General features: G+C 37.0%; 1 protein-coding gene and 1 non-coding gene across 2 annotated transcripts; one reads left to right on the forward strand and one right to left on the reverse strand.

Moving 5' to 3' along the window:
- The first annotated feature begins 5,915 nt into the window (after positions 1–5,915).
- LOC122080250 (probable polyamine transporter At3g13620) lies at positions 5,916–7,857 on the forward strand. Its single transcript, XM_042647188.1, has one exon. The coding sequence runs from the start codon at positions 6,019–6,021 to the stop codon at positions 7,444–7,446; it is 1,428 nt and encodes a 475-aa protein (XP_042503122.1). The 5' UTR covers positions 5,916–6,018; the 3' UTR covers positions 7,447–7,857.
- Positions 7,858–13,184: 5,327 nt separating this feature from the next.
- TRNAV-AAC lies at positions 13,185–13,258 on the reverse strand. Its single transcript has one exon. It is a non-coding gene; the product is annotated as a tRNA-Val (tRNA).
- Positions 13,259–15,915: the final 2,657 nt, after the last annotated feature.

Genomic DNA, 15,915 nt, shown 5'->3' on the forward strand with positions numbered 1-15,915 from the left:
TCCACTCACTGCATGCCCTTTTGCTGTAAGACCATTAGTTATTGACATTTCACTATCTTTGTTCACTTTGTGTTTGCAGCTTTTTCTTCAACTTTCTGTTTTCTATGGCTTGTTTTGGAATACTGATCAGTCCCTTTGAGATAACGATTTGTGTCCCTAGCTAGGTCTTACCAGTAACCACAGAGAGAGAGAGAGAGAGATTGAGATTTAATTCACCTCTCTCTCTATATATATAGGTTTCATCTTTCATGTGTGATAGGTCTTGGAATATGTTTTCATGGCTGGTTTGAAATGGGTTTGTGGTCCCACTTTTCTAAAGTTACTAGTTTGTGCAGAGAGAGAGAGAGAGAGAGAGAGAGAGAGAGAGAGAGAGATTTAACATATAGGTTTGATGGGTGATGGGTCATGGAATGTGTTATCATGGTTGTTTGAAAAGGGTTTGTTGTCCCATGACTCTAGGGTTAGTATATAAGGGGAAATAGAAGATCAGAGACAAATAGCTTTCACCTTTTATTTAATAGTATTGTGAGTGATGGGTCTTGGAATTAATGGGTTGACTCATGGGCCAATATGGATCTTTCTGAAAAGGTTGTGTTGTATGTCCATACTGAGGGCAGATCATCTCCCCATGCGTGAAGGGTAACTCTTCATGTCTTTTATCTTTCACAAATAAGAGAAGGTGCAAGGGGTATTTGTGGAAATAAAATGACGCATGTAATCACAAAATCATACATGAAGCCTTCATGCATGGGAGCTGATTCGATTGTATTTAATAAACGTTCAAGGTAATAATAAAATCATGATCACAAAAATTTTTGTTTTCATTTTTAAATTGATTCCCCTTCTCTTCCCTTCCTTCTACTTGCAATAAGATGGGGGTCTTCTACCGAAGAAAAAAAAAACAAAAATGGAGGTCACACTGTTTGTGATTATAGGGAGAGGGTTCTCTAAATGGCAGTGTGACCTCTACACCAATGCAAGGGCCGATGGGAGGGCACATAAAAGCATCAATAAGGGTGAGATTTTCACCTTTCATGAGTGGCGGGGTGATCATTTTGCCTATCTATGTTTAGGTGCAGGTACCATGCTGCCTTTCAGGATTCTTTTTCCATTTTGATTAGATGATCCTTATGTTCACAATTTTTGCTCATATATTCTTGAATTTGGATCCGCTACACGCACATTCACTTGGACATACATGTAATTAAGGATCCACACATGTCTCTTTCACTTCCATATATATCCCTCTTCATCCCTTAAATGGTAGGGAATGGGACAAGTGTTGGATCCTCACATGTATCGATATACATCTAGGTAAACAAACACACGTGTAGCGGATCCAAATTCTATATTTTTCAAATATTTTCTTTGCATTGATGAGTAATTATGATTTTTTTTTTTTTTTAGGTTCAGATTTAGGATCTTGATGATTGATATTAGGGTTCAGACTTCTATTTAGAATTGTATTACTTTATGGATCTGATGACCCTTAATAATGATTTTGGGGGGGGTGGGGACAATTACTAACATAATGGAAAATCTTTTACTGCCCATTCCTACCATTGGACTGGGTTAAGGCCCAGTCCAAGGCTGAGGTATCCCTAGCCGGCCCAATTGCACCACTAGGTGTCTGAGCAAAAGTTCTAATGAAAAATTCCCAAAGTAAATAAAATCTTCCAGATCAAACCAATAAAGGATTTGTGAGTTCATGGGAAGAGAATAAAGTACTCCCTCAGTTCTCCTTCTCATGTAATCCCTAAAAAAGGGATTCAACAACAATAGTTATAATCTTAGAAACCAATACTAAATAATGTGTTAAGATATGGCTCAATCAATGCATCTCTAAGATGCGAGTCAGAATAACAGAGAGGTCAAACGGAATATGCGAAGTCATGCTAGAGTTGGGAATCCATTTCTCGACGACGACGAAGTAATAATATGTATGGAGACCAACAAACGTTTGTGGAAGCTTTGTTAGAGTCGGAAATTCATATAAACTCTTTTCTATTATTTTATCTGAGAATAAAATAAGGACAATTAAAATGTGTCAAATTTTAAATACACCAATATAACTGTCATTTAGACAATCCCCACAAATTAAGAATAAGAATCAATTATTGAACTTATTTCATTTTTTCATTGCCATTGGGGTAATGAAGGGCGAGACAAGAAACTCACAAGGGAGTCGGACAAGGGACCCATGAGGGGTAAGCAAGCGGGGCCACGGCCCACAAGGGCACACTTATTCCAAGATAGGGGTGCCGGTTGATTCATCACCACTCAATGTGAATGAATCAAATATGGGTGGATTTTTTTTTTTTTTTTTAGTACATTATAGAAGTGGGGAGGGAAAAGGTAACAACAATAGATTCGAACTTGTTAGATCAAACACCAAGAAACACAAATAATAAAGAGACAATAGATCCGTATGACACAGAGATTTACGAGGTTCACACACCAGGGTGGTGTGCTACGTCCTCGGGCGAAGAAGAAGATGATTCACTATGCAGAAGAGAGATTACACCCTAGCAGCGGCGAGAAAAACTCGCCCTGAAACCCTAGCTGCCCTAGCTGCGTGAAAACCCTAGAATACAATGACTTTCTCAACAAACAGTACATTATATATACTCCAAAATCGTGGGTCGACCCACCGGGTCGCAGTCGATCTGGTTGAACTGTACCACTGGGGCTACGCCCCCGCACCCCCATACGAGATCAGTGATGGGCTCCGGGCTTGGGCATATCGGCCCAACCCCTCTACTTCCATCACAGATCTCAGAAAATTTTTCATTTGAGTCGCCACCAAAATATGTCGGATCGGGTCAATCTTCAAAACGAGTCAAAAATTCGAGACAAACTTAACAGAACTCAAGACCTCTTGGTGAGCCTAGACTTATTTGAAACCTTAGTTGCACATGGTAATGAATAGGTGAAAATAACATCCACACCTTTCCCTCCTTTTTTTTGATTCAAAATGAAATCTTCTTTCTTTCTACCAAAAACAGGAAACCTTCTTTCTGGTCTTTAGAAGATGTCGGTGAACACTTTTGGGGAATTCCATTTCCACAGATGTTTACTTTTGTTAATCACATACTGAGTCACTGACTGTGCTTTAGCTTAATAGAGTTGTAAAGTGTAAGCTTTTATAATATTCCTACTGAGTGGGGTGGTTGATCATGGAATTATAAAATATATCGTATCCCATCGCACAAGTATCACACTACACATGATTTAGTCTAAATTTTCAAATTTTCCTTTTTTATGAGACAAAGTTTTTCGAGAGCAACCCTTGTGCCACAGACATTTGAGGGGCACGGAATGATTATCTTGCCCCTCCTTAGAGGCATGTGCCCCTATGCCTGAAATGCACCGTCGCTCTAAAAAAAAAATAATAATAAAAAAAAAAAAAAAAAAACCCTATTTTATTTAACAAATGAATAAATAAAAATCCATGATAAACATGATATAACAGGACAAGGCAACTATTTTATTATTTTGTGATTACCTAAACTCTGTTTTGCCTTTTTCTCTAATAGAGAAGTGTAATGAATTGATCACGTTTAAGTTAGTCTAACATGAATTTCTGCACGTTAAACTTGAAATACCATAGCTGAGAAAGGTTTCATAAAGGGCCCATAATTTTTTGTTTGGGCCCTTATGAAACCATTACATGGTACATATGGCCGGTGAAGCCCATATTTATTAATATTAATATTAATATTTAATTTGTGTGAGGTTAGTATACAATACAAGATGCTCCACTTTAATGTGCCATTTTTTCATGATTTTATTATAGGGGAAAACATGATCAAGGCCAAATTTGAAAGTTGAATAAATTATAATTATAATCACAATGCATTGGATATGAAAATTAAATTATTTTGATCCAATAACCTTAATTGTCCACTGAATTTAATTGTGCACTTAGTGGGCAATGTATTAGAGGATGGTAGATTCCATTTTGGATTGACTTTAAATTTAGGAGAGAGAGTTCCATGAAAGGCAACAGGCATCAACTGGGATGCGATTTTTGTCTTTCATAAGGGATAGCGTGGTCATGTCTCACCCTCTGGGCACCATGCTATCTTTCAGGTTTTGTTTTTTCCGCTAAATTAATTTGTACTAGCTCACTGCTCTAAAGGGGTGTCATATTGGAATTTAAGAGAATAGGGAGAAGGGTTATGTTACTTTCAAGTATATTGGTACAATTTTGAAAATGTAATCATCGGGGTATACCAATAATTATAAGCATACTTAATGGTGATAGTGAAAATGTTCTAATTAATTAATATTTATATACTTCAGAAGTGATTTGCAACAAGGCACTTTTCAACATTTATAGAGATGATATCTTCTAGAAACATAGATCGAGGGAAGGTAGATAGTTCGCCTCTCCTATACCCCACCTTTCTTCATATAATAGTAATAGGGAGAAAAGAATCACGTCTGCCTAGGTATATATCTATGCCTAAACAAAGCAGGTCCGGAAAGACCATGCAATTGAAGATGCTTGTGTATGTCCTCCCATTGGTCATGCACAATGGTGTGTACCTACACCAGACAGCATTCTCATGGCCTTAGTAGTTTAAGTTAATAATAAGTGTGGCCCAATAAGCCCATTGGGGGTCTGACGAAATCTAAGTTGAGATCGATCAAAGCTGATACTCATTCAGATCAACCTGGATCAAACATAAATACTTCTAGGTTCAATAGATAAATTTTTTTTTTTTGGTTACTATTTTACCCTTTGTCCATACTTATCCATCAATACCGTATCTGCTAAGAATCTAGATTGGTCAAAGCCAATATCAATCCGATCGACCTGCTCAAACCAATTCAATCCGATTCATCAAGCCATGGTGGTAACTGTAAGTTGAAATGAGAAAAGGACACGAATCCAAAATGGTGGGAGTTGGTAGTTGGAAACTGAAAATTATTTCGGATCAGATTTTGACTGAGAGCTTTAGAGGAGTGTTGAAGGTGACTAAAATTAATTCAAAAGAGTAGAGAATATGTACAATTTATTCCCAACGTATTCCCTTGCTTTCTTGAACACTCTAAATATGTGATCAATCTAAACTAACGTACCCTACACTTGGGGAATTATGATGGGATGATGTGGAAGAAGTAGAGTGCACGTAGGCCATGGGGGACTAGTTTTATTAAAACGAATCAGGATAATTTCTCTTCACCCACATCAAAGAGACGAGTCTAGGTGTCTATTATCCAATTCGTAAATAAGAGGTCAGAGTAATTATGACCGTAGATGGTTGAAGAAAACTTTCTCCTAATCCAATTTACCACATTTCATGAATCAATTTGACTTCATATGCATTCTAATAATCTACAATTCATCTATTAAGAAAAAAAAGTGTCACGAGTTAATTTTATTGTGTAGGCATCTTTGACTCCGTAGTATTAAGGGGAAGACGAATGCTAATTGATTGTTGGGCCAATGAAGGGTTGTACATCTGCATCAATAGGGGTGGGTTTTTATTATATCATAGGGACAAAGTCATTATTTCATCTCGGTTTATATCTAGCTACAAGAATCATAAACGATCAGATAGTGTTATTTTCCCCTTCGTATTTGATGGGAGTATGAAATGAAATACTCCCAGCCACAATGCCTCCCCCATTCCCAGTCAAAATGTGATCCGAAACCAATTTTCAGTTATGTCTCATTATTAGTTTCTTTTCAACTACCAACCCAACGATCTTCAACACGTGCCATTTTCTCATTCCAGCTAAACTACCCATCCATATTAACCGGATAAATACTCTCCTATAGTCTAGGAAGGATAGTATTCCCAAAATCACTGTGGTGGGACCCACTTCTTTTTTTTTTATTAATAGATGGGACCCACCTGATGTTATCCATTTTTATATATAACTGTGAAGCTCTGAAGTTGTGAATGTCTGTGAGCTGTTCTTGAAAAAAAATTCTTTATTTTTGTTCCAATTTCCACAACTCTATCAATCGATCCTCTTCAATAGGAAGCTCACTGAAGCAAAGCAATGACTGTGGAAATCCAACTTTACACTGGAGATAGAAGAATAGAAGATCCAAATCCACCCAAGAAGGAGACGAATCAAAACAAACTCACCCTCCTCCCACTCATCTTCCTCATCTACTTCGAAGTCTCCGGTGGCCCTTTCGGAGAAGAACCAGTCGTTAAAGCCGCCGGACCCCTGTTCGCCATCTTGGGTTTTCTTGTATTCCCTTTCATATGGAGTATACCAGAAGCCCTCATTACGGCCGAGCTTGCCACCACCTTCCCCGGCAACGGTGGTTTTGTCATCTGGGCTGAAAGAGCTTTCGGCCCTTTTTGGGGTAATCTCATGGGCTACTGGAAATTCATTAGTGGCGTCGTAAACAATGCTGCTTACCCTGTTCTCTGTGCAGATTACCTCAAACTCGTCTTCCCAATTTTCGCTTCAGGTACCCCTCGCGTTGCTGCTATCTGTGGATCAACTCTGGTCTTGTCTTTCCTTAATTACACCGGCCTCGCCATTGTTGGTTACACTGCCGTTGCTCTGGGTTTCGTCTCTCTGCTTCCTTTCTATATAATGGGTTTTGCTGCCATACCCAAACTTAAACCCCATCGGTGGCTCAGTATGGGTGAGCCTGGATTGAAAAAAGATTGGCAATTGTACTTGAATACTCTGTTCTGGAACTTGAATTTCTGGGACAATGCAAGTACTTTGGCAGGGGAAGTAGATAAACCCCAGAAGACCTTCCCCAAAGCTCTGTTATTAGCAGGGTTCATGACCATTATTGGTTATCTGGTACCTCTATTGGCCGCAACCGGAGCTCTTGAGTTAGAACAAGACAGATGGGATTCTGGGTTCCTGGCTGATGCAGCAGGGATGATGGTTGGTGATTGGCTCAAAATTTGGATCGAGATTGCAGTTTTGTTGTCTGGGATTGGACTCTTCGAAGCCCAGTTGAGCAGTGCAGCTTATCAGGTCCTTGGCATGGCAGATCTGGGTTTCATCCCCAAATTCTTCTCCTTGAGATCAAAATGGTTCGATACCCCATGGGTTGGGATCCTTTTGTCTAGTATAATCACACTAGCGATCACATTTATGGACTTCAACAATATCATAACAGCGGCGAATTCCTTGTACAGTTTGGGGATGTTGTTGGAGATTGCTTCATACATCTGGTTGAGAAAGAAGTATCCTAAGATGGATAGACCATACAAGGTGCCAATGGGAATGGTGGGATTGGTGATTATGTGTATGATTCCACTTGGGTTCCTGATATTCGTCATGGTTATGGGGTCAAAGCTTTCGTTTTTGATTAGTGGGTCTGTTACTGGTATTGGAATTGTGGGCTACTTCGTCATGAAATTCTGTAAATCTCGCGGCAGCTGTTTCGAGTTCACTAAGCAGGAGGAGGAAGACAAAGAAGAGGGAGGCCAGGAGGGAGGGGTTGTTTAATTTCTTTTATTTTTCATTGTTAACTTCACTTCACAGAGTACAGTAGAACTCAGAAAACTCTGTAAATGAGGACTCATGACTCAGGACTCAGGGACTCAACTCAGAAGAACTGAAGAAGGAAGAGGAGGAGATCTCATGTGTAATGGGAATTGAGCATTTACAGATTTACTGTTGTTTCAACAAAAGAAAAAAGGGGAGAAGAAGTGGAGAGGAGGTTAGGACTTTTTCAAGGGGAGAGAAGAGAGATAAACATAGATATGGGTATGCCAAGATTATGCCCTAACCTTTTCTCACAAAAGAAAAGAAAAATACTGAGATTTGTAAAGAAAAAAAATAAAATAAAAGGCCCTATCTATGTTGTGTACTAAGTCATATAAGAAGATCCAATAATTGGATTATTCTGTTTTCCCATTTGCTTAGTCTTTTTTATTTATTTTTTATTTTTTTATTTTATCTTTTTATTTTATGTCTTTTGCATCGCACATCTATGTATTAGTTAATTTGTAATGGAATTCATAATGGTATCGGTAAAACTAAGTGCTCTAGAAACAAACAAAATGAATAAAGTGAGATGAGATCACTTTCACTATCAATGAAGAATGGGTCTATTCAAGGATCTCTATGATTACAAAGAAAACCATCTCACTGCAAATATATAGTAAAATTCTACATAGGTACATATTACCGAAATACCAATGCAATCCTAAAAAAAAAAATTCCTCAAGGACTGCCACCCTCAAACCCTTGCCATGGACTTGCCAATTTGCTAAGGCCCTAGTAACAAAAATAACACACAAATGGGTCTCGGACCTTTTGAAATCAAACCACAAATGCGATTTATAGAATACAAGACACCAAATTCCAAGATAAAAAATGTCTAAAATTCTTAGAGAATGGAGAAAGACTCGAATGGTTTGGCCTTTGGAGGGCTACATAGTAAGCTGATTAAACTGTAAATCTTACATTTTTGGTATGTGACCGAAGCCACTCATCCTCTATCGGTCTTGTGCACGGGGCAATTTCAAAATCTCCATTGCCTCCCTTGGGGAGAAGAGTGAGTTGATGAGAGGCGTTTTGAACAAGGGATGGATAAGATCAAAACCTTACTAACTCCACTGACTCATGGGTTGCCATCATTTCCATCTCCAAGTTTCAGACTTATTTCCTTTTAAGATGCTGCACCAGGCCCATGAGCCCATATCATACTTCACCGCTTTCCATGAGTCTCTAACATTAAAGTGGTTATAATAAAGGTTGATTAAAACACTAGGGCTATGGTTATGTTTGGTTGCAAGGAAAATTTAAAAGAGAGGAAAATGAAATTTTCAATTTAAAAAATAAACTTATGTAATCATTGGAAGAAAATCTTTTCAAGTACGCCAGCTCCTCTAGCGTACATCGGAAAACTCAAAAAACTCTGTAGTGAAGACTCAGGACTCAGAAGAACTGAAGAAGGAAGAGGAGATCTCATGTGTAATGGGAACTGAGCATTTACAGATTACTGTTGTTTCAACAAAAGAAAAAAGGGGAAAAAAAGGAGGAGGTTAGGTATGTCATCGGCTTTTCTGGAGTTGACTATTCAACTATTGGGGTGATGAGAGACACAGAGGACTTTTTCAAGGGGAGAGAAGAGAGATAAACACAATCTTTTCTCATGAAAGAAAAAAAATACTAAGATTTGTAAAGAAAAAAAAATAAATGGCCCTGTCTATGTTGTGTACAAAGTTATTTTAAGAAGATCCAATAATTGGATTATTCTATTTTCTCATTTGCCTAGGCCCTTTCTTTTTTTTTTTTTTTTTGTAAATTTCCTTTGCATCTCACACTTGTGTATTAGTTAATTCGTAATGGTATGGATAAAGCTAAGGCTGCATTTAGTAGTTATCCAGAAAATATCATTTTTTCTGTTCTATGGGAACAAAAGAATGGAATAAAGTGTTTGGTGTCAATTTAGTGAGTGTGTGTGTGTGTGTGTGTGTTTTTTGAACGAAAAGAAAAGAAAAAAAAAAGCACTAGAAAGAAATGATGGAATGACAAAACATTGTTCCGTCATTTCCATTTCATTCCGAATAAAAAAAAAAAGTGAAAACTAGGATAATTGTTCCTGAAACAGGTTCACCAAACACCATTTCTTTTGTTTTAAAATGGCATTTTAGCACAGAAACTGAAAATTCTATTTCTAACACGAAACGTCGTGTCTAGAACTGAATGATTACCAAACGCAGCCTAAGTGCTTTAGAAACAAGCAAAAAGAACCATAATGAAAAGAATAAAGTGAGATGAGATCTGTTTCACTGTCAATGAAAAATGGGTTTACTCAAGGATCTCAATGATTACAAAGAAAATCATCTCATTGCAAATATATAGTGACATTCTACATAGGCACATATTACCAAAATACCCATGTAACACTAAAAAAGTTTCCTCAAGAACTGCAGCCTCGAACCCCTACAATGGACCTACCAATTTGTGAATGCCCTAGTAGCAAAAATAACACACAAGGTGGGCCTCGGGCCTTTTGAAATCAAAACACAAATGTAATCCATAGAATACAAGACATTAAAAGCCAAGAGAGACAATGTCTAAAATTCTTAGAGAATAGAGAAGACTCGAAGACTTGGTGTGGAGGCTTACATAGTAAGCTGATTAAAGTGTATATCTTACATTTTTGGTATGTGACCGAAGCCACTCATCCTCTATCGGTCTTGTGCACAGGGCAATTTTCAAAATCTCCATTTCCTCCCTTGGGGAGATGAGTGAGTTGATGACAGGCGTTTAGAACAAGGGATGGATAAAATCAACACCTTACTAACTCCACTGATTCATGGGTTGCCATAATTTCCATCTCCAATTTTTAGACTTATTTCTTTTTAAGAGGCTGCACAAGGCCCATGAGCCCATATCATACTTCACTGCTTTCCATGAGTCTCTAACATTACAGTGGTTACAATAAAGGTTGATTAAAACACTATGGCTATGATTTATGTTTGATTGCAAGGAAAATTTATAAGAGAGGGAACTGGAATTTTCAATTTAAAAAAGAAACTTATGTAATCATTAGACGAGATATTTTCAAGTGTGTCAACTCTTTCAGCGCACATCGAACAATTGGGAGGCACTTGGGGTGTGTGTCCTGGTGCTACCTATTGTCCAATGTGCGTTGCAAGGGCTAGTGCAATTGAGAGGATCTGGGTCCGTAATCATTACCTCATGTAATCCCATGTGATTGTATAAACTACTTACATTTTTTATCATATTAGGTAATGATACATTTTCAAGTAAATTTTTATAACAAAAGGTTTTGGCTGCAAAAGTGAAATTTAAATAATCAAAATTTGGAATGATTTAAATAGTCACATGCAATAATAATTACAAAAGTTTATATTTTAAGTTTGAAATTTTGAATTCCCTTTCCTTGATTTTCTCTTCCAACCAAATGAAACCTCAAGGTCTCTAAAACTGAAATAATTGACCCAACCAAGTAGTCCATGAGATGATCCAGGCTTACCTTGGTAGGTGGCGCTGCTCCCTTGGAGAGTGCTTATTGACTTGGTTAGTTGATCAATCGCCCTTGGGGCCCTTGGGACCCTTGGGACATCGAAAAAAAATATCAATATTGTCCCATTATGTACTCTTTCTAGCTTTCCAAGAGGTGTTTGACCCCTATGTGGGTCCTTCCTTGACTCCTCTGTATGTCTATTGTATGGCCCCCTAATGGGCTCCTTGCACCAAAAAACAAAAGACTACCTAAGCCTGGTGGGTGGCATTGCTCCCTTGGAGAGTGCTTAGTGACTTGGTTAGTTGATCAAGGCCCCTTGGGGCATCTAAAAAAACATCTATATTGGTCCACTATGTACTCTTTCTAGTTTTTCAAGAGGTGTTTGATCCCGATGTGGGTCCTTCTTTGACTCCTTTGTATGTCTATTTTATGCCCCTAGGGGAATCATTGCACCAAAAAAAAAAAAAAAACCCCATTTGCCCAATAAGGTAAATATCTAAAACCCAATAACTGATCCCATTTTAGTCCACAACTTGTGGCTCATTAGAATACGATCACGTGGTCATATGAGTTAATATCCAACATCTGTCTTTTTTATTTCTAAATATACCCCTCTTTATCCTTGTAAATTGTAAAAGTATTACCAAAAAAAAAAAGGCAATGCCAACCTCCCACTACGAGGCCACACAAGCAACAAAAATAAACATTTACAAATGAAAAATATGAAAATTTGGCTTCGCCCGGACTTGAACCGGAGACCTTCAGTGTGTTGGACTGACGTGGTATAAGTCTAGAATTTATGCAATAATTAAAACATTACAACTAAAGGATATTCCAAAGATGCAATCTCCTTTGTCCTCTTGGTTTGGAGAGCTACATGGTAAGCTGATTAAACGGTACTTACACTTTTGGTATTTGACCAAATCCACTCATCCTCCATCGGTCTTGTGCACAGGGCTATCTTCAAAATCTCCATTGCCACCCTTGGGGAGAAAAGTGAGTTGATGAGGAGTGTTTTGAACAAGGTATGAATAAGATCAACACCTTACTAACTTCACTGATTCCATAGGTTGCTAGACATCTCCAAATTTTCTGACTTCATTTCCTTTTAAGAGGCTGCAGAAAGCCCATTAGCCCTTGTCATACTTCACTGGTTTTCATGAGTAACATTAAAGTGGTTACAGTAGAGGTTTGATGAAAACACTACGGCTATGGCTATGTTTGGTTGCAAGCAAAATTTAAGAGAGGAAACTGAAGTTTTCAATTTAAAAAAGAAACTTAGTAATCATTGGAATGAGATCTTCTCAAGTGCACCAATCCTCTGCATTGTACATCAGATGGTTGGGAGGCACTTGGGGTGTATGCCCCGATACTATCAATTGTTCAATGTGCACTGGAGGGGTTGGCACGCTTGAAAGGATCTGAGTTCGTAATCATTACCTCATGTAATTCCAAGTGATTGTATAAACTACTTACATTTTTACCATATTAGGTAATGATGCATTTTACAAGTAGATTTTATTCTAAATTTTATAGCAAAAGATTTTGGATGCAAAGTGAAGTGAAATTAATAACCAAATATGGAATGATTTGGAGTTAGTGCCGTAATAATTATAAAAGTTTCTATTTTAAGTTTGAAAATTTATTTCAATTCCCTTTCCTTTATTTCACCTTCCAACCAAATGAAGCCTCAAAGTCTCTTAAGCTCAAACACTTAACCCAACCAATTACTCCATGAGCGATGCTTACCTTGGTCGGGGCGCTGCTCCCTTGGGTTGGTTAGTTGATCAAGCCCCCTTGGGTTTTAGAAAAAAACATCCATATTGGCCCACTATATACTCTTTCTAGCTTTCCAAGAGGTGTTTGACCCCTATGTGGGTCCTTCCTTGACTCCTCCACCCATAGTGGGCTCCTTGCACCAAAAAAAAGATAAATAAACTACTGAAGCCTGGTCAGTGACGCTGCTCCCTTGGAGAGTACTTACTGACTTGGTTAGTTGATCAAGCCCCTTTGCTACATTTAAAAAGGCATCTATATTGGCCTATTTTGTACTCTTTCTAACTTTTCAAGATGTGTTTGACCCCTATGTAGGTCTTTCCTTAACTCCTCCGTATGTCCATTGTATGACCCTAATGGGCTCAAAAAAAATAAATAAATAAATAAAAACCCACTTGCCCAAAAAGTTAGAGATTCCACATAAGCAACAAAGATAAACCTTTTCAAATAAAAATAAAAAAATTGGCTTCGCCCGGACTCGAACCGGAGACCTTCAGTGTGTTAGACTGACGTGATAACCAACTACACCACGAAACCAATTGGTTATTAGATGTCTGCAATCTTATATCATAATTTATACATCCAATCCTTGTCTCGTATTATCCATTTCAATATCCCAAAACTTAATAGGAATTTTCCTAAACAAATACAGACGTGAATCAAATTCAAATTTTCGATCATTTACATCCCTAATCTTTTTTTAGCATCTTTAACTTGTGTAACCTAAACCTTCCTCCCTTCCCCACCTCGCAAAGCAGATAAGATCCACTCTCAATTATCTAAGCTCTTTTACTCATTCTCTAGCACTTTGTCAAATCTTCAAAAACAACCCCTATGATAATTAATTAATTACTTACTTCTTCTTCTTCTTTTATTTTATTTATTTTTAATTATTAGTAGGATATCTATTCTAGTGAGATAGTTTCTATTCTGGATTATCTAAATCCAAATTTGGATATCCTATTATTAGATTCGGATACAAATCAAATTTGGATTTTCAATATGCATTTGAATGCTATTTTTTTAAGCATATTTGAAACTCCATATTAAGCTCCTTTTAAAAATATCTGATAATAAAACCAAATCATTAGATTATCCGTTAAATTGATTGTTATAAATTTTGCTTTTAACTTGGGAATGATATGGATAAGCATGTCCTCTAAACTTGTGCCAACTAATCTACGATGTGATAAGGATTTAAGTTTGTACTGCAACGCAAAACAAGGAAGCCATTCATAGTAAAACATGACAGTTTAGTTGGCACTCAAATTTTATACGTTTGTCATTTATGTCATCAATAACTCATTTGGTGAGTTTCAGTCTAAAAACTTTACACCACTTAGACATCATTAACAAATTGATTTCTATCAAGATATGAATGGTTTGTGGAGAAACTCAATGCTTGTAGGTCACATATGATTATATGGAGAAAGAATGCTCTTGGTCAGATGTTCACTATGTTAGCACCTGAAGTAATGAGAGTGTGTCAAGATTTTGGTCTTGAAGTTTGATAGGTTGAAAATCCACATGGTGCCATATCCATCCAATGATCACAATTGTAGTGTCACCCCCACTCCCACCCTTAGTAACCAACTTTTGGATAGATAAGAAGCCCTTGGATCATCTACATATAGTAATTCTTGGTTCATCTTTACCTATATGGCCCACCTTCTAAGTGGAATTCACTTGCATATTTCATGCATCAAATCAATGGAAGATTCATGTAACAATTAACCCTAAAGAGATAAGGGACATTTCGGTTACTTTTGAAATTCCAAAACCAAACCCAATTATGAAAGCCACAATAAATCAAAACAATTTAAACCTTCACCAAAATTGGCATGTTGATGATCATGAGACATGATGTAATTTTTTTTTTTTTTTTTTTGGGGACAAAATTTACAAAGAATTTAGATAATGTGGATGATAATCATATGTCTAGGAAACATGGTTGCCAAATAAGTCACAGGCAGCAAATATGTAGGGCCTATTAGATGATAAGCTAATGTGGATAGGCTTTGATGGAAACCGAAGCCCTAAGGCATGAAATTAAGGGACCCACTAAGCCCAATCCATAAACCTAGTAATCTGAAGCCCTAAGGCTTTGTTTGTTTCAATAGGAGAAAAAGAAAATCATTGGTTGATTCAAATTCAATTACCATTCATTGGTGAAATTTGGTGCAAAATTAAGTTTTTACCTAGGGCAGTTTTGTTGATTCTAATCATTTTAAAATGATTGGACTTTTTTTTTTTAAAGACAATGACAAAAAATTAATCTTTATAATAAAGAATGTGGATTCTTTTTTGATTTAATTCATATTTATTTTCTTTATTATTAAAAAAAAATATTCTACGATTTTGTTTAGTTGTAGACTAAACTATAATCTACAAAGATTAAAGTATTGGTATCAGTCGCTGTATCGGTCGGTCAAAATTAAGATACGTATCGGAGGGTATCGTATCGTATCGGAGATACACTAAGATACGCTAAAGATACACACATAAATGGATAGGAAACATTTTTTTAAACACTTTTGCATAAATAATTTGTTAAAAAAAAACTATTGATAATATGTATTATGCATAAACACTAAATTGAGGGTATCGTATTAAGAATTCAAGGTTTGTAGTAGTCCCATAAATGTAAAATCATTGTTTCCAACCTTGATTTCCACTTTAGTTAGAGAGAAATATGGCTGACAGCAACTTTAGAATAAAAACCCTTCAAAAAATCGTGTTTTTCTGAAAAATTACCCATCTTGGCCATTATATGACCGTAGCGCACTGTATCGGTACATACCGATACTCACTGATACGTACCGATACTCACCGATATGTATCGATACTCATCGATACGTACTGATATATATCGATACTCACCAATACGTGCCGATATATACATACTGATACTCACCGATACGTACCAATACATACCGAAACGTACATTTTACCTCAATTTTATATCTTCCATAAAGTCGTATCGAGGCATATCGTATCGTATCGATGTGTATTGGTGGTATATTGATGCATATTGGTATGTATTGTAGGATATATATCGATACGAAAGGATTTGAAAAATTCCATGTATCGTATCGGTGTGTATCGTATCGACCGGCTAAATTTAAGATACGTATCGAAGGGTATCGTATCGGTATCAGAGATACTTAAAACCATGATAATCTATGAATAGTATA

Source organism: Macadamia integrifolia, chromosome 5 (genome assembly GCF_013358625.1).
Source record: "Macadamia integrifolia cultivar HAES 741 chromosome 5, SCU_Mint_v3, whole genome shotgun sequence".
NCBI classification, from domain to species: Eukaryota; Viridiplantae; Streptophyta; class Magnoliopsida; order Proteales; family Proteaceae; genus Macadamia; species Macadamia integrifolia.

Excerpts from the sequence above, each read along its gene's own strand:
- LOC122080250 (XM_042647188.1), top strand. The coding sequence starts at position 6,019 with ATGACTGTGGAAATCCAACTTTACACTGGAGATAGAAGAATAGAAGAT.